Source organism: Grammomys surdaster, unplaced genomic scaffold, assembly GCF_004785775.1.
Source record: "Grammomys surdaster isolate TR1022 unplaced genomic scaffold, NIH_TR_1.0 1100, whole genome shotgun sequence".
Taxonomy (NCBI): Eukaryota; Metazoa; Chordata; class Mammalia; order Rodentia; family Muridae; genus Grammomys; species Grammomys surdaster.
The window spans coordinates 418,970-438,610 of NW_021605519.1; the positions used below are offsets into that span (position 1 = coordinate 418,970).

Genomic DNA, 19,641 nt, shown 5'->3' on the forward strand with positions numbered 1-19,641 from the left:
GATCACAAACTAAAAGGTCAGTGCTAAGGATAGACACTCTCTGTGCAAGCCCTTGCAATGGCTGTACCTGTATGTTTCAAACACAGTGACACGAGGTTCTTCTGGCACACTGAAGCCCGATAGTTAGTAGAATTAAACTTGTCTAGCTCTTCCTTCCTTACCATTTAAAAGATGGAGTTAGCTATTTAGATGTTATGTATGCCTTCATTATTCAAGATACTTTTTCTGGCCAAGTATGGCCCTCTAATCCTTGTGCTTGTATGGTTGAGGTGGAAGGATAATCTCAAATTTAAGGCCACCCTGGGCTGTGTAGTAAAAACATGTTTCTAAACAACAAACAGCTTATTTTCTGCATCTGTCATTCACTCAAAGAGATCAGTTTGAGCTTAGCAGAAATTATAGAAACAGGATCTACAAAGTCCGTTCCTGAAGGCTTGAAGCAAGACTGATTTACAAATGAGTGTACTTCACAGGAACTAAGTGTAGGCCAGGGTGCCCTTGTCGTCTCACCTCCCTGTGGGTGTGGCTCAACAGAATTTATCTGTAGACCCAAGTAGGGTGGTGTGATAGGCTGATTGGCTCAGTGTGGTATTTCTGAAGTTAGGTGACTCAGAGCAGAGGTGTTGGCTTCTCTGAAACATTAATTTCACCTGCCTATTGTTTTGGCCCAGTGTGTGGGACCATCAGAAGGACAATGTAAGAGCTAGCCAAAGTCAACATTATTGACCATGCATGGTACCTAACTTTAAGATGTCTTTGTTTCTGAGCAAGCATTGCCAAAAGGATTTGTGTGCTATGCTGTGTCATAGAAATACTTATATTTGGTTTTGGGAGGTAGGGTCACATTCTGAGTGCCTATAAAAGCTGAAGTCATGTGACTTTTAAGAAGTCCATGAGCCGGGCGGTGGTGGCGCACGCCTTTAATCCCAGCACTTGGGAGGCAGCGGCAGAGGCAGGCGGATTTCTGAGTTCGAGGCCAGCCTGGTCTACAGAGTGAGTTCCAGGACAGCCAGAGCTATACAGAGAAACCCTGTCTCGAAAAAACAAAAAAAACAAAAACAAATAAACAAACAAAAGTCCATGAAGCAGGGCTTGGGGAGGCAGCTCCGTTGGTAAAGGGCTTGATTTGCAGGTGTGAAGTCCTGAGTATGAGTCCCAGAACCCATGTAAAAAGCAGGTACAGTGGCAGCAAGGGAGAGAGATGGGAGAATCCTTGGGGCTGATTGTTGGAGCTTGGTCCCAGTCAGAGACCCTAGCTCAAAAAATAAAGTGGACGGGTCCTAAGGAGTGATAACTGGGCTGACCTTTGACAGGAAGGAAGTTCTGTTTTTGTCTTCTTGTTTTCCAAAGCTAAAAACTGAAAATCTTGAAGGCATTTTCATTAAGACCAATGTTCACAAGTTTTAGTGTCTAAATAAGTAGTTTTCAAGTCAGACTGTAATAAAGTCATATGTAGAGTGTTAAAAAGTAACAGGGCCCTATTCTAGATACACAGGTCTCTGCAGTGGGATGAAGTTGTTGGTAGAGTTTTACAGCTTCGTGGTGTGGCTACACTGTGTACCCTGAGATCTCATGGAATAGAGGCAGTTCTCACTCCTTAAACCAGTGGCTCTCAACCTGTCTGTTGGTCATCAGTCCTTGGGGGTCAAGTGATCCTTTCACAGAGATTGCATATCAGACATCCTGCCTCTGAGGCACTTACACTACAATTCATAACAGTAGCAAAATTACAGTTAGGAAATTGCAACAAAGTTGCAACAAAAATAATTTTATGGTTGAGGGTCACCTCACCATGAGGAACTGTATTAAAGGGTCGTAGCATTAGGAAGGTTGAGAACCACTGCCTTAAGCATTGAGGTCCAAGTATTTCCTCATCCTGTGATTCATTTTCAGTTTAATCATTTGAAACTTAATCATGGGATTAACAAATTTAATCTCAGGCCTCCCCCACCCATTGTGATACGAACTTTGAATTAATTGCCTCATATCAAACTTATGCAATAACTTAAGTTCTTCCTCATTGTGAGGTAATACCAGATTACAGGCTGTAGAAAATACCTATTCTACCATGCTGACACCATATTGTGTCCTTTGGCTTTATGTATTTTCCCTTATTTCTGACTTGTACTAACAGGTGGCCATGGGAATGTGAGCTAGCATGGATCCGTTTTCCCAGGGTGACATGCTTGTCAGTAAGCTTTGGATTGCTCTAAGGGAGGATGATTCCTGGTTCCTGATCACCGCGGGGCAAGCACATTGTGTCCTGTCAGCAAAGTGGCAGTCTGGAATGAGATGGGCAGCCCAGGAATGCAGTGGCTATGCATGGGATAGGTGCATGAATTATGACAAACGTAAGATGGCAAATGTCTTTCCAGCTAGGCATGTGAGTTCAGGTCTTTGACCTCTAGCTGCATTTTGGCAGAATCCAGTCTTTAACTTTTGTCCCTTTTTAGCTCTGCAGGGCCTCTATCCCCTCTTCCTCCTCATTGCCTCAGTGGTAAGGTGTTCAGTATGTGCAAGTCACATAGTTGTAGAGCAGACACAACTGGTAGTAGCATCTTGTTGGGTCCTTGCCGCCTCCCTGTCCCCTTTGGAAGTCACTGCTGCAGGGTCTGTGCGTGTGGGTGGGCATCTGTCCACTGAGAGCCTTTGACTTCTCTGTCCTCCTCGGCTCATCTCAGGAAAAGCTTTACAGAGCTACTTCTGGGAGTTGAAGATGTGTTCATTTGCTAGACAGCTTATGTATGTGGGAAGCCCTGGGTTCTTTTCTCAGGACTGCATAAGCCTAGTGTGGTGGTCGTGCCTGTAATCTGAGCACTGGAGGTGGACACAGGAGGATCAGAAGTTTAAGGTCATACCTGGCTATATATTATGGTCAAGGTCAGCCTTGGTTACTTGAGACCCCATTTAAAAAATTACTTCTGAAAAGGATTTAAAACATTATAACATAAAAAAAGGCCTCATAAAACTCCTTCCTTTAGATTAGTGTGTACTATGTACTGCTTTAGCTGTTTAGCAGTCTATGCTTACCTCAGTGCTACTGACATTGTGGCATAAAAAGTTTTTGTTGGGGTGGCCCTGTGCAGTGCAGAATGTCCATCAGCTTCCCTGTCTCTGCCTAGAACAGCTAGCAGCACTCTGTACCGGTGACAGCTGTACATGTCTGCTTATATATCCTCTGGAAAACAAAACGAAACCACTCTCATTTGAGAACTGTTTGCATTACCAAGTTATAGTAGCCACTAGCCACATGTGGCTCTTGAACATTTGAAACATTTCCAGTGTAAATGCTACCTTTATTCTAAAGATGGTGAGAATTTCAGATTGCATGAACAGGAGTAGTCGAGGCTTGACAGCACTGAGCTGCAGTGATGGTGTGCTGTAATTTAACCATTATTTTTGCATTCGATTTCTAGAAGCTGTTGAGTTTAAATGATTTCCCCCTCTTTGGAAATGTTCCTCTATACAATGAAGTTGTGGAGACATGTCATCCAGAAGACGTTAACTGTTAACGGACATTGTGGCATAAGGAGTTTTTGTTGGGGTGGCCCTGTGCAGTGCATCAGTCCGTCAGTGGATAGTCTTCCTCCGGTGACCAAGACTCAGTTGGGCACTCACACATTGTGCTCTTGTTTAAACTCCCCCTTTTTGGTATTGGGTTTCTCTCTGTTTTTATTAAAGTAGGTAGTTGTGTCTTGAAATTCAGTTTATGTTTCTTGATGGTGACAATGTGTCTGTTTCTATTTTCTTATATCCTTATCTCTAGAATACTATTTGTAAGTAGTAGGCCCTTAATTAAGAACCTACTCAGTGAATAGATGAAAATACATTTTTGGCAGAAAAAGCCGACCAATATAAATACATTAGCTATCTACTTCTCCCTTTAACTTGATTCCCTCCTTTAGTGCTAATTTTAATTTAATAAGTTTTTCTTTTTATATCTAAACCCATCCATCTTACCTTTGATACGTTTTTGACTTTTGGGGGTAAGCGGAAGCTGTCTCCCATTCAGCTTAAGCTACTATAGTTTTCTTCCATTTACTTAATCATTTTACTGTAACCCTTTAGGCTAATTCTAAATGTGTTACTGTACTGTGTGAAGCCAGGCCTCTTTTTTTTTTTTTTTTGGTTTTTCGAGACAGGGTTTCTCTGTGTCTCCCTGGCTGTCCTGGAACTCACTCTGTAGACCAGGCTAGCCTCGATTCTCGAACTCAGAAATCCGCTTGCCTCTGCCTCCCAAGTGCTGGGATTAAAGGCGTGCACCACCACCGCCCGGCGAGGCCAGGCCTCTTAATGGACCCTCAGTTGGATATTGACTGTCTCTGCAGTGCTCACCGACGCTCACACTGCCCTGCTCTGTTGTTTATGCTCTCATGGATAAGCACATATTGCTTGAATATTTGTAAAGTTTTCCTCTTGGTTTATTTCTGTTTCAATCCATTCAACCTTAGACTGTAGAGCATTTACTACCAATAGAGTCTTCTTCTGCAGTAATGGTAGGTTTGTGTTCTAAGTAGTGATGAAGTTGTTAGCTGTGGAAATTGAGTAGCTGTGCAGTTGTTCGGGTCTTCACTCTTTAGTCTTGTGGGCCTACTGGTGGAGTATATGCTATATAAACCAAAAAGAGCAACATGAGCCATTGTTTATTACACTGTTTCTTAGTTAGGGCTTCTATTGCTGTGATAAAGCAAAAACAAAAGCAAAACAAAACAAATAACAAACAAAAAAACAAAACAAAAAACCTACCATGACAAGAATTAACTTGGGGAGGAAAGGGGAGTACCACTTGTGGTTCGTCATCCAAGAAAGCCAGGGCAGGAACTCAGGCAGGAGCCTAGAGACAGAACTGAAGCCGAGGCCAGGCTGCTGACTGGCTCAGCTGGCTTCCTTATACCAGCCCAGGGGTAGCACCTCCTGCTGGGGCTAAGTCCACCCACATACCTCATCAGTCAAGAAAATGCTCCACAGGTTTACCCACAGGCCAGTCTGGTGGAAGCATTTTCTCTTTGAGGTTCCCCTGCCAGAATGACTGTATCCTGTGTCAAGGTGACTTAAAAGCTAGTCAGCACAACTGTTAGTGAAAAGCAAAGTATAAGAGACTCTAAGTACAAGTGGAATGGGTAAAAATCTCTTCAGTGATTTATCAGATAGCCTTAGATGCTCGGCTGTGCTGCCTGTGAGGCACCTTTGACTTTTAAATAACAGGTGTCTATATACAAACACCCTCCGGGCACTCTTACTGTCAGGACCCTGTGCTACACATGCAGTGGTGTAGATGCAAGGGATACTTAGTGGGTGACTGAGGGCCAGATAACCTAAGGAAGGAGGAAATAGCCGAAGTGCTGTCCTTGTTCGAAAGGTAATATAGATCCTGTGTATTAAATGTTTGCTAAGCACTTATGTAACCTTAATTTCTTTCAGCATGGTGTAATATGTTACACACAAGTAAACGTGAGTACTGAAGCTCACTGTGTGGCCAGCATCAGGCCAACGGCTGGTGGTAGAGTCAGCATTCAACCTACACCTGCCTTCTAAAATCCATGTTCAAAACCTCTGTATGCTACTGTGGCCTCCGGTAACAAGGCAAATCCTTTAGGTCCATAAGAGAAAATGGTTTTATTATAGTAAAGAAACCCTTTTCTCTAGGCATTTTGTTGTCTCTCCTTCCTTCCTTCCTTCCTTCCTTTCTTCTTTCCTTCCTTCTTTTTTAATGTTAGCATTCTAAAGCTCTTGCCAGAATCTAAGTCTCTGGTGCTCCTTGTTTGAACGAGGTCTATCTCTGAAGCTCCCAGGTGCCTGTGTGAGCAGAACTGTGTGTCCTTCCTTCACACTGTCCTTCCGTGACACGAGCAGTGCATAGTTACCCAACAGAGCTGACCTCTGGAAACTGTTTGTGAAAGAGTATCAGACATGGAACAACAACAGCAAATTTTAATTTTTTGATAAAATCTTTTGTATTCCTTAACTATAGGACTCTCTGGTTTCTTATTACATATGGTATTACATACTACTATTACACAGGATAAACCAGTTTATGATGTCTTCCCTTTGTCAGGGCAAGATTTCAGGGAGTCCATGTTCTAAAACCCTAGCCTTCTTGTCATGTGGCTGACACTGCTGTAGTGTTAGACAACCCTCAGCAAATGGTCTTGCCTGCCAACTCACACCCAAAGTTCTTTTGAGTTTGGTATCTGCCTGTACAGAAAATAACATAACACTGGAAATATGGAGCATATTATTAAATATGATCAAAGAAACAAAACCCATGCCATCACTTTTATTTATTTATTTACTAAATTGTTGGGTCCTTTGGTTTTCTAGTAATAGCTTTGAAAAAAAAAAAAAAGCCTGTCAGTAGGCATTTTATATTTAATCCTAGCCAAAGGGCTGGGATGTGATTTTTTTTTTTTCAAGACAGGGTTTCTCTGTATAGCCCTGGCTGACCCAGAACAACTCACTCTGTAGACCAGGCTGGCCTCAAACTCAGAAATCTGCCTGCCTCTGCCTCCTAAGTGCTGGGATTAAAGGTGTGCACCACCACTGCCCAGCATAGAAAGTATGGTGTTATTAGAAGAGGTGTGGGGTGGTTTGAATGAAAGTGGCCTCCATAGGCTCATAGGGAGTGACATTATTACAAGGTGTTGTGGCCTTGTTGGAGTGAGTGTGTTACTGTGTGTGAGCTTTGAGGTTTCAGATGTTCTCGCCAGGCAGAGGGGCTTTCTTCCTGCTTCCTGCAGATTAAGATGTAGAACCCTGAAGCTCTTTCTGTCAACCTGCATGCTGCCATGATTCCTGTTCTGACAATAATGGACTAAACATCTAAAACAGTAAGCCAGTCCCAACTAAAATGTCTTCCTTCATAAGAGTAGCCATGGTAACAATTTGTCTTCTCAACCATAGAAACCCTAACAAAGGTGCCCTAACTAGGAGTGGGCTTCGAGGCTTCAAAAGACCACACCAGGCCCAGCTTCACACTCTGTCTCTGCTTCCTACCTGTGGATCAGGCTGTGAGCCCTCAGTTATTCCCTAGCACCATGTCTTCCTGCCATGATGCTCATGAGTTCACCGTCTAAAACTCTAAGCGAACTCTCAATTAAATGCTTTTTTTATAAGTTGCCTTGGTCATGTTATCCAGGACAGCCAAGGCTACATAGTGAAATGCTGTCTAAGAAACAACGACAGCAGCAGCAACAACAACTAGAATAGTTTGAACAGTTCTGACAAGGTTAGAGATATTGTACTGCCCAGCCTGTGTTTGTACATGTTTGTATATGTCTGCACTTTGGGGTCAATCCACAGCACCTTATAACCCAAGCACAGTGGTGCACTCTTGTAATCCCAGCCCTTGGGAGGTAGAGGCAGGGGGACCAAATGTTCAAGTCTTTCAGTTACACAGAGGTTTCAGGGCCAAATTGGGATACACAGGACCCTGTTTTGAAAAAAAAAATGGAAGAAAGAAAAAAAGAAAAAATATTGCAAGAAAACAGCAGAAGGAAAGAAAACTGTTATCACAACCTGAATTTTGCTAGTAAATATTTTTAGGAATTTGCTTTCTTTTACAATAGAAATACCTACATAAATGTCCTTCATTTTTGTTTCTTGGTCCACAAAGTCTGAAATATTTCTTCTTGGTCCTTTGCAGAAATCAGCCCCTGCCTTACAATAGGCTTTTTTTTTTTTTTTTTTTATAGCGATCACAGTTTCAGACTTAACCCTGCTTTAGCAGTGATCAGTGTTTTTGGATGTATTGCAAATTCTTATTATTTAGGTCAAAATGTTTCCTGTTTTCCATTTGATAATGTTTTACTTAATTTTTTACTTGGAAATGTGTAACTTCTGAACAAGTGGGGTTTTTCTTGGAGTCTTTGTTCAGAACTCTAAATTGCAATGTGACTGTACACACTGTATGATGTCCATTTTTAATAGTGTTTGGGTTTGCTCTATGGCCACATACAGTGCATGTGATAGTATTTCATGTGTCTGGGAAGTGTTATTGTAATGTCCTTTGTCTCTTCGTCTCTGTCTGTGCAGGTAAGACTGGTGTGTGACTCGTGTGCACAGCCCAGGCTGCTTGGAGTCTTAGAGTGCCCTTCTCCTTTCTCAGTCCGAGCTTTTTGTGTTGTCTCTTTTTCATCCCTGTGGTTATATTCACTGATACCACACGTCTGTGTCTAGCACCTCTCTTTCCATTGTTTGACAGTTTTTGGACTCTACCCTCTAAATTGTTTATGTAGACCTCATAGAAGACCCCCATTGACTCATTTGCTGTTTTGTGCTTTTATTTTCTTGAAATCCAGTCTAGTTTCCCATTGACAATGTGTTTCCCAGAACTGTATAATTTCCTGATGCTGGACATTTTGCTATCTGAAGATAGATAATTAGTCTATGAATTAAAGCTATTAGATTTGATAAGCCAAAGCTTCCAACTTATTCCTATACATAGAACATTTTCAGTTCTAATATTTGAGTTGCCTCTGTATTTGTTGGGAAAGAGGTGGCAAATACAACTAGAGACTTTTGTGAGGAGCACAGCATGCCAAGTTCTGCACCACTTTGTCACCGTCTCATAATTACTGGGAATATTTGTGACAGTGTGAGAGAGAAAGGAAAGAAGGAAACCAAGGAAAGCATAAACCCTGCCCAGTAGGGGAAACGAGAACAAATGTGTCCAGCCTCTTGGTCCACCCTCCCTGCCCTAAGTCCCACCTTGAATAAAGCAGGCTTTTGTTTGTACAGTCAGCTAGCACAGATAAGCTGTATAGTTGGTATGTGTGGCTGTATCAGTCAGGTGTCTGTAAAGGAACATAACTGATAGAGTGTGTGAGTGAGTGTGTGTGTGTGTGTGTGTGTGTGTGTGTGTGTGTGTATGTTTCTGTCCAACAGTATCTGTCAATGGAAGGACCAAGAATCCAGGAGTTCAGTCCACCAGGCTGGATGTCTTAGCTGATCTTCAGTCTACTGTGGAAGTATGTTCTGATATAAGAGAAGGGATGCCTCGACAACAGGATAATGAACTCACAATGAGAGTGAGGACAAGCAGGCAGAAAGCAAAAGATTCCTTCCTCTGTGTGGTTTTTTGCGGGCTTCCACCAGAAAGTGTGGCCCAATTTAGGGTGGGTCTTCTTACCTCAAATGACCTGGCTTTAAGGTGGGTCTCCCACTTCTAATGATTCAGTCAACACTGACTTGCCCAGGTGCTTGGGTTAATTCCAAATATAGTCAATTTGACAACCAAGAAGAGCCATCACAGGGACTATGTATTTAGGACTGAGAATGTTGAGTTCCTGGGATGGTCAGCCAGATGACACCCATGCTGTGCTCCCCTGCTGCTGATGAGAGAGGGAGACAGGACGTCCTGGTCCTCATGGTTAGTTGGGATTGACTTTGAAATTTTGTAATAGAAAACTAGTAATTTTCAGTTATCTGTGAAAGGATTGACTTTCAGTGTATGATTCTCAGGAAAAAGAAGATCAAATATTTGATTTTTAAAGATCATTTATCCTTGTCTGTGGTACCAGGGAATTATTCAGGGCTTTCTGTGCTCTTGTTCCCTCCTGTTCCCATGCTAGGGATCAAACTCAGGGTCTCATGTATTCTATGGAAGCACTCTACCATTATACTATATCCCTAGCCCATGATAAAAAATTTGAGTTATAAAAAATTTATATTTTGAATGTATAACACAAAGAATGAACTTAGTGCGATGTGGATTTCAGTTACTGTATCAGCACTGGCCTGTGCTGTGAGATCTAACAGAGGAGGAGACGGAGGCAATGGACAGTTAGGAGAACTATATTTTCCACTCCATTCTACAAACCTAAAAAAATCTTTGTGTATGTGTGTGCAGTTGAATGTACTTTAATGGGTTCTTAACATGCAGATTTAGTGTCTAACCCCATGTCCTAGGGTTTTCCAATGCTGATGGAGTGGTTTGCTATTAGTGTATTTTGAGTTGAGGTCAGCTGGATTTGTCCCTCTTCTATATATATTAATTTTCCTTAACTGTTCTTCCCACCACAGTTGGAATGTCAGGATGCCCTAGAAACAGCAGCCCGAGTTGAGGGTCTTTCCCTGGATATTTCTGTGCATTCTCATCTTCAAATTCTGGACGAGGAGCATACTAAGGGAAAATACCACCATGGCTTAAGTGCCCTGAAGCCCTTCCGGACCACTACCAAGTAAGGCTTTGTTGGCTCCTGTTTCATCTGCAAAGCACTAAAAGCAGTTTTAAAATCTTGGGCTAAAGTGAGGGCAGCTGGGGAGGACCAGCATTTGTCAAGAACTGTTCTTCATGTATGCTCAGCCTCTGTGAGTGTATGTTGACACCTTGTGGTTGGATTTCTCCTCTAGGCACCAGCACCCAGTGGACAATGCTGGACTTTTCTCTTACATGACCTTTTCATGGCTTTCTCCTCTGGCCCAAGTGGTTCACAAGAAGGGGGAGCTGTTAATGGAAGACGTGTGGCCTTTGTCCAAGTATGAGTCTTCTGATGTGAACTGCAGAAGGTAGGAGTCTCTGGTCTACCCTATATACTGGATGCTAGGTCTGAGCTAGTGGGTGGGTCAGCAGTGTGGAGTTTAAAGCTCCATACCCATTAAGACCTTCAGCTGAGAGTGGGCAACCTGTGAACTCTCTTCCCTTTGCCTTATCTCTGTTACCCTCTAATTGTGTTTTAACCAAGGGATTTCTCTCTCTCACTCAGCCCCACTTCTAGAACTTTCTTCAACAAAGCCTCCAGGGAGATTTTGTTGCTGCCTTGTGACAGAGTACATTTTTGGTGGTAGCTGATTGTCTGATTAAAGTCTAGTTTGTAGCTTTCCATTTTATCACAGGAACCTTCAGAAAGGGTTGGTGCCCTTGCTAAAGGAAGTTTTTATCTGCAAACTTTATTTAGGGAGAGACCTTTGAGGAGCAGAAGTAAAGGGTCCTGCTCTTCTTGTGTTTTGTATTGTAAACACTCCCTTTTGGGAGTAAATACACATGGGCCAAGAAGGGAGTTTCTCTGTACTAGATGTAGGCTACATGCATAATTTTAAAGGAGAAATTTGTGTATGCAACAGCAGAGCCTGTGATGGTGGGAAGGGGGCTAGGGTGTGTCCATTCCCTGGGGAGATGTGTAACATTAGGACATGTGCCCTCATTAAGACTAGAGAGACTGTGGCAAGAAGAGCTAAATGAAGTTGGGCCAGACGCTGCCTCCCTGCGAAAGGTTGTGTGGATCTTTTGCCGCACCAGGCTCATCCTGTCCATCGTGTGCCTGATGATCACACAGTTGGCTGGCTTCAGTGGACCAGTAAGTTCTGACTATCCTTTCTGAACATCTTCAGGCCTGGCCAGGGCCATCTCTAACCTTGTTTTTCTGTTGCAGAGGTAATGATTATTTTTGAGCTAGTTAGCAGCCTTAGAGATGCTTCTAGGGCTGTTGAATAGAGTCAGTGGATTTGGGCGTGAATGATGGCTTATCAGCTAGACTGTTAAGAACAAAAAGCTGCAGAGGAAGAAACTGCTGACTTGTTTTCCTGGGGCTACACGAATCTGCACTGGTCCTGGCTCCATACAGCCCTGCTTGTTGATTAAGGGCTGCCATGAAGCAACAGTCTGAGGACAGCCAAGTCTTGGCAGTGCTCTGAGTAAGCTGAGTGTTGTGTAGCATGGGCTAGTGAGCCTATGCTGATGACGTACCAGATGCCTGGAGGCATAGCTGCTATGTTTACTGACTCTATAACAAATTATCCCTAAAGCTAGTAACCTACCAGGGTTTTTGAGAGTCAGTTTCAAGTTTTATATATAGTGTTAACTGTGGCAGATTTGGGGTGGCCACTGTGGTCTCTCCCAAGCCTGTATGGATGAAGTGTAGTAGCTAAGGGAGCTTTGGGCAGTTTTCGGGGCATCCTTTCTTGCATTTCTGTGCTGCCTGACACTTGAGATTGTGATTGAATTTATTCTCTACATATTTGCCTTGAGGCATCGGAGCAGTAGTACTGTTTAGACTGTGGGTTTCCGTGTGTGGGTAAGCTGGAGGTTCACGGTGGGTAAGTATGTGTCTAAGATGCATGGCGACTAGGTGAAACTAATTTACACTTTGGAGGTTTTTTGTTTTTTATTTTGTTTTTCTTCTTTTAAATGTATGATCTTTTAGAAAAAAGTTTTGGTATTAGATTTCTTAATTGACCAACTAACACTTTTATATAAGTTTTAAATAAAAGGGACTATGTAACTGAAATGTTATTAGCCAAAATGGCACATGTTCCATAGAGCCAGCGTCCCCCAAGAAGAGCTTCTGTCATTGTATCACTACAGAGCTGGCAGCCGCTCTGATTCTTCACACAGTTCTTTCATCTGGGTAGTACAGGACTTCGCAATAGTATCATAATGGGCTTTCTTAATTCTTTATTTCCCCCTTTCTTTAAAAAAAAAAGTTCTGGATTGCAGGGATAAAGTTTTTATTCCACAAAAAGTAATTGCAAAATGCATGCTCACGTTGGTGTCTTGAAGGTCATTCCTTTGAGCATCTGTTAGTTCTTGATCTTTCAATGCTGATGCAGCAACCGGGATGCTAACTTCTAGAGAATGCTTCTAGATGCCCATGGAGAGCTGGGCGCCTCTGTAGCAGGAGCACGTGGCATATTCCCCCTGTTGCCATGTGGGAAGAACCCCAGAAAGTCAACAGACCTGAGAGAGCTGTCTCTTTTTGTGAAACAGATGTGCAAGTGTAAACAATGTAGACATCTTTTTTGGAACCCTAATCCCGATAAATTCTTTCCTGACTGGAAATTGGAGAATCAGGCTGGTTTTGAAAAAAGAAATGACATTAACATTAGCAGTGAACAAACCTGTGAGTCCTTCTGAGGAAATCCAATATTAGATTTTACACATTTTTTTTAAATTGGGCATGATTTTCAGCTTGGTTTGTTCTGTTCTTACCAAAATCTTACCCTAAATTGTACACTCCATACATGGGACATCCCATTAGGTCTCACTGAGCCTTGGTAGTCGTATGCAGAGCAAATAAAACAGTCAGGTTGCATTTATGTGCATTGTGTTTTAAAACTTGGTCAGTTGATGCTGACCTCAGAACAGTCTGGCAACCAACACTCCTACTCTATGTCGGGTGCCTCAGGACCAGTCAAGTTCTAGCACAGTGCCAGCATTTATAAGGGTACAGCCTTACTCAAAATGCAGCACCAAATCACTACATGTATAGAAATGCTTTGGGGGCCTTCTTAGACTAAGTTAGTTTTAGAAGTCCAGGCCTGACCTAGGATCTGCGTCTGAAGAGTTAGCACCCACCCTAGACTTGCTAGAGAAGGCTGCCTCCTGCAATGCCATCTCTCAGTGAGTGCTAACTCTGCTCCAGGCCTTGTGGGAGAAGGGCTTTGGGAAGCCTTGAGATAGGTAAGTTCCCACCCTCCAGCCTATCTCCAGCCACAGCTTGCTCAGTGCTGTCAGGATCTGGACTTGGGGGGAGTATCTCTGTAGTGGGACCAGTGACAGAAGCTGTTCTTTAGAATTTTCAGGATGGCTGTATTCTGCGGTCAGAATGAGAGAGTCAAGCTGGGCAGAATCTCTCGCCAAGAGCTCAGGTAAGGTAATGTTTATTCACTGGGAATGCCTTCTCCAGCAAGACAGCTATGCTGACAATCTCCAGTTTCCTCCCAGTTAGCTTCAACATAAATGATAAACTTATGACTTTAAAAAAAAACTGAATTTGTTTGGATTTTTCATGAAAAACTGTTTTACTTTCTTCCATACAAGCTCATTTGAAATGTCGTTGCTTTTTAAAGCCCTGTGTTGGACATTTGTTGCCTCTTTCATCTTTTCCCCTTGGAAAGTTTTGCATAGTGTAAACATACCTATGTCTTTCACCTTCCCTTTTCTCTCTGGGAGGGGCTGATTGCTTATCCAGTGCTGCAAAGAGGGCATCCTAAGGTATAGGAAGCAAGGAGTCCTCACAACACCCGCTGCCCTCAGAGACTTCGCCACACTGCTGCCTTGTGTGGGAAATGCTTCACCACAGGCCATCCTACTGAGTTGCATCACCACAGGAGGAGAGGCTTTGGCCTCGTGACCCAGTTCCACATTTTGGATGCATACTGGAAAAGAAGCCAATCTTCTTGCTAGTTAATCTATGCAGTGAGGACCAAACATAAGTTCTAAAAATTCTGTGGGAGGGTAAAGGTGGATTACAGTAGTTCTCAGAATCTGAAATCCCTATTTGTTCAGGTTATTTACTGGACTTCCTAGGACCTAGTAGACAATTTAGTATTGAATTACTTTCAGAAAAACTGAAAGAGACTAATTATCCCAGAAATCTGGCTTCTGGAGTTCAGTGTTAGGCACTTGAGGCTGATACATCTGCTCTGTTGTATGTCATTTAATATCTTACAGCTGCAGACAGGATTCCTTGCCATAGGAACCAGGGTAGTTGGGTGCCTGGGTTTAATTTGGTTTTTTTTCCTTTAAGGTGGGCACTGGTTTGGCTTTCTTTTGTTATGGTTTGGTTTGATTTTTGCCAACATCAATTTTAGCTACCAGGACTTGAAAAGACTCCGAAGGATGCCAGGATCCTGCCCAGCAGGCCTAGAATCTTACCGTCTGTTGGGAGCAGCGTGTTTCCTCGCAGCTTAGCATGCCAACAGCACTTGCAGTTTTCAGCAATTTTTAAGTGAATTTTTAGTTTTTTTTTTTTTTTCTTAATCTTCTTTCTTTAGCAGCAAGGTCTTTATTGCTAGAGAATCGACTTCATTGCAGCTTCAGGATTCCCACGTCAGCAAAAGCTGCCATCCTGATGTACTATACTTCAGACTCTGGAAGCAGATACGGCTCTGCCATGTGTGTCCTCTGCTGTGTGTAGTTACAAGTGGGAGGCCAGTCCATCTGTGTGATGGCTATCCCTGTACAACTCTGTATGTTCCCACCAAATGTTCCTGATGCCCATGCTAATGTACAGTGTTTGTGAGATGCTCTTTGAAGATGGTATCTTTAAATATATATATATATATATATATAATTTCATTTTCAATAAAAGTACACTGCTTCCCACTTTCTGGTATTTACTGCTGTTGCTGAATGTGCCTGTGTGAGTGTGTGCTCCAGCATTGCAGGACCTCAGAGCTGGAGGTGACACTCGTGGTTTCTGGGGGCTGGCTGTCTTCCCTCCCTGCAGGTGGTGTTAGACATATGCTACCTGAGGTAACATGTTTTTGTTTTTGAGAGGGAGTGGGTGTGGGGAGGGCCAGAGGGAGGGTCTTTGGAGTTTGATAGCTTGCATTGTTTGCTTTCTTCTGTCCTATTAAACTACCGGTGTTTGTTTTCAGGGATGTTTTGCACTTCCCACTCTTCCGTACAACTGTAGGTACACTGTTCCTTTTTATCAAATAAGCAAGTATGAAAGGGGACAGAGAAAGGTCTTGGTTTCATGTAAAGAGATGTAGCCATGTGTGAAGACACTGAATACGATTAATATATGCCTTTGGATTACCATGTGTTTAGAATGAATTGCAGCTCGTGTACAGGTTTATGTTACATTAGAAAGAGTAATGGTCATGAGGGGGCCCTTCAGGAGAAAAGCAAACGATCCCTCTGTCCTTCACCTGTGGGCAGGTTGCTGGTAATATTTGGTCCAACAGCACAATTTTTTTTTTTTTTTTTTTGCTTGCACACTGATCACTGTGCGGTGGAGCAACCTGCTCTTTCTAACCTAACATAACACTGTGGCATTGTGTGTGGTTACTGTGGGCGATGTTGACTGTGGTGTGTGTTTCTCCCTGTAGGCCTTCGTGGTGAAGCACCTCTTGGAGTATACCCAGGCAACAGAGTCTAACCTGCAGTACAGCTTGCTGTTAGTATTAGGCCTCCTCCTGACAGAAGTTGTACGCTCCTGGTCACTTGCACTGACTTGGGCATTGAATTATCGAACTGGTGTCCGGTTGCGGGGGGCTATCTTGACCATGGCATTTAAGAAGATCCTGAAGTTAAAGAACATTAAAGAAAAGTCCCTGGGGGAGGTGAGTTCAGAGCCTCTGCTTTATACCCAGAGCAACCCAGAGCAAGCTCTCAGCCTGAGTTCCTCGTTCCTTGGGCCCTGCTTGGTCCTTGATCTTTCTTCTGGATATAGTGACCTGTGTCCTACAGGCTCTCTCACTATTTATCATATCTTACAGCTCATCAACATCTGCTCTAATGATGGGCAAAGGATGTTTGAGGCAGCCGCCGTGGGCAGCTTGCTGGCCGGAGGCCCTGTTGTTGCCATCCTGGGCATGATTTATAATGTAATCATTCTAGGACCAACGGGCTTCCTGGGATCCGCTGTTTTTATCCTCTTTTATCCAACCATGGTGAGTGAGCCTTTTGGCTGTATCACGGTAGCGTCTTTATATGGGATAGATAAAGTACTTGTACTGGGTTATAGAAAGAGGATGAGATGTCTTCTCAAACAAAATAGTTGGGAAAGTCTGATTCTAGATAGTGCTCAGTTCACCTGGGCAGAATTTTGGCTTGGGAGGAAGTAAGCAGTCATTTGCATAAAAGACAGGAGCTGTGTGAAGGCAGAGTGAGTCTGGGTGGAGCACAAGGCTCTAGGTGAACCTACCCCGGGGTTACACTGGAGCTACTGATGCTGATGTGACTGGCCTGATTCTACCATGGTGGCACCAGTGTCTGTGAGATCTGACCGACCAGTAATTGCCTTCATTCCCCTACAAAGAGATGAGAATTAAATATTTTCTAACTCCAAAGGTCCCTTTAGTTAAACAACAGCACAACCATGTCAAATCAGGTTTGTCCCAGGAACAGGGCTAAATGCCCATTACCTGAGACTGTTGTGAGACGGATCCAGAGGTGCTTCACTCTGATAGGGCACTGCTTTTCCTTCCAGATGTTCGTGTCACGGCTAACTGCATATTTCAGGAGAAAGTGTGTAGCTGCCACAGATGACCGTGTCCAGAAGATGAATGAAGTTCTCACCTACATTAAATTTATTAAAATGTATGCCTGGGTCAAAGCATTTTCTCGGTGTGTTCAAAGTGAGTTTAAAGATTTTCCTTGTATATGTGGTAGAGGGATTTTGGATTCTTTGGGTCTGTTCATTCATGTACTTTGCTTCTTAAGCACATTAGAAACTAGACTTCTGAAATCCAATATCTTCATATAGAATCTTTTATGTTCAAAAGAAACCTCAGGGATTTGAATTCGGGAAACTGATTTTGCCCCAGATGCCATTGCTAGCTAGAATAGTACGGACAAATCTAGCTATCATAATATATGCAAACCCTCCTCTTATCCATGGTTTTTGGCCTGGCTAAGAAGCTGTTGAAGAAGGCTCATCAGATGATTGCCAAGAGCCCTTCTATTTTGTGGTTGTATAGGTACCAGAGGCTGTTGTGTGACCCCAAGGGATGCCTGGACTCAGCACCTGCCTCTGTTACCTGCTAGGGCCTCCCTTTGTCATCTTTTAAAATGATTGATGTAATTACAGTGTTCTCAGTGCTAGCTCCATTCACATTTTAAGTTCAGTGCAGGCATAAGCACTTGCAGCACAAGCCTGTCAGGGTAACTAACATGACACTGGCATTTAAACATTTCTGAACAAGAATAGGAAAGCTGGGGCTTAAAAACAGTGGCATTTAAGAAGGAGAAGCTTAAAAAAGAAGAATATGGCTGGGCGGTGGTGGCGCACGCTTTTAATCCCAGCACTTGGGAGGCAGAGGCAGGCAGAGTTCTGAGTACAAGGCAAGCCTGGTCTACAGAGTGAGTTCCAGGACAGCCAGGGCTACACAGAGAAACCCTGTCTCGAAAAACAAAACAAAACAAAAATAATAAATAAAAATAAAAATAAAAAAATAAAAATAAGGAATATGTTTAACCTTAATTTCAGTCAAAAGTATATATGGGCTGTTGATGGGCTTAATGACACAGTAACTGACTATAAATGTTGTAAACGTTAATAAAATTTTAAATAGAATAAAAAGTATTTTGTTAATATAAAGGCAGTTGGTTTGTTTTCTCTGATTAAATCTTCAGGAGCTTATCTTGTAAGGTGATTGAGCATTCCCAGAATAAATAATTCCCAACACTAACCAGATACACAAGGAAAGCTGCCAGGTGTAGCTGCAAGTGAAGTGTACTTTTCACTGAAGCCCAGTAGACTTATACCTGCCAGAAGGCAGGGGCCCAGAGTCCTAGTGTTGCCTTCTTTTAGATTTCTTCTTGTGACTCGGTCCATTCACACCTCAGTTGTAATGATGAATTGATAGTTGTAGGGTGGGGGCTGTGCTTACCTCGCACATGTGAGACCCTGGGTCCAGCCTGCCACTGACAAAGACAGAGTTGATAGTCCATTAAATGGTTTTTTTCATCAGTGGTACTAAAGCGTCATTTAAAAACTTGTCTATATCCTAGCAACGTGGCACTTGGAAGGCTGGAGAAGGAAAATCTACGTTTCGGGATAAGTGTAGGCTACATAGCAAAAGGCTGTCTTAAACAAACAAACAAACAAACAAAACAAAACAAAAAAACAAAATGGGCGTTGGTGGCGCACACCTTTAATCCCAGCACTTGGGAGGCAGAGGCAGGCGGATTTCTGAGTTTGAGAGTTCCAGGGTAGCCTGGTCTACAGAGTGAGTTCCAGGACAGCCAGGGCTACACAGAGAAACCCTGTCTCGAAAAAACAAAAAACAAAAAACAAAGCAAAACAAAACAAAAAAAAAAAACCAAAAGATGTATTTGTAGTTGAAACCTTATTCTTATTTGGTAGTGGAGTAACGGTATCCCAAAGGGTGTTTTGGTTTGATTTGAGGATGGGTTGCTTTTTAATAGAAATTCGAGAGGAGGAGCGTCGGATATTGGAGAAAGCGGGGTACTTTCAGAGCATCACTGTTGGAGTGGCTCCTATTGTCGTAGTGATCGCCAGTGTGGTGACCTTCTCCGTTCACATGACCCTGGGCTTCGATCTGACAGCGGCACAGGTGAGGGACAGTCAGAGACGTTCTATGCAGAGCTCATGCGCACCTCTTGTTACTTCATCTGGGACTGGTACCAGGAATTAGCTATTTCCTTCACTCATATCACTAAGTTGAGAAGTGGAAGATTATGAAGCTATCCCTTATACAGGAATAATGTAGCTTATTTTCAGTCAGCCAGGGTTTGGGTTTAATTTTGTAAATACAGATGGACTTGTGTTTCATGTTTATGAAGAATTTTAGGTGAAAGTCTCATTCAAAACAAAACAAAAACCCTACCTTTAAGATAAAAGCGTGGGCAATAGTGGCACACACCTTTAATCCCAGCACTTGGGAGGCAGAGGCAGGCGGATTTCTGAGTTCGAGGCCACCCTGGTCTACAGAGTGAGTTCCAGGACAGCCAGGGCTACACAGAGAAACCCTGTCTCAAAAAAAAAAAAAAAAAGATAAAAGCGTGGGCTGGAGAAATGACCCAGAGGTTAGGAGTACATATTGCCCTTTTAGAGGACTATGGTTCAGTTTCCAGTACCCATAGTGGGTACTGCAACCATTGGTAACTCCAGTTCCAGGAGACCTGACACCTCTGGGCTCCGAGGATACCACCTTCATGTGCATATACTGCCTGCCTGACTGCGCCTCTCTCTCTCTCTCTCTCTCTCTCTCTCTCTCTCTCTCTCTCTC

The 19,641-nt window shown here is 43.0% G+C and overlaps 1 protein-coding gene across 5 annotated transcripts in view; it reads left to right on the forward strand.

The window, feature by feature from the left end:
- Positions 1-19,641, forward strand: part of Abcc5 (ATP binding cassette subfamily C member 5) — a 104,741-nt gene that overhangs the window by 8,497 nt on the left and 76,603 nt on the right. For 2 of the 5 annotated variants that reach the window (XM_028783383.1, XM_028783384.1), the window contains 7 exons: positions 10,021-10,178; positions 10,351-10,506; positions 11,147-11,294; positions 15,775-16,008; positions 16,165-16,338; positions 16,878-17,025; positions 18,818-18,966. In XM_028783383.1, the coding sequence (XP_028639216.1) occupies positions 10,021-10,178; positions 10,351-10,506; positions 11,147-11,294; positions 15,775-16,008; positions 16,165-16,338; positions 16,878-17,025; positions 18,818-18,966 (1,167 nt within the window). Of the gene's footprint in view, positions 1-10,020; positions 10,179-10,350; positions 10,507-11,146; positions 11,295-13,509; positions 13,585-14,529; positions 14,691-14,712; positions 15,054-15,774; positions 16,009-16,164; positions 16,339-16,877; positions 17,026-18,817; positions 18,967-19,641 lie in introns of those variants that run through there. The other 3 variants (XM_028783387.1, XM_028783385.1, XM_028783386.1) reach the window with 3 other exon arrangements.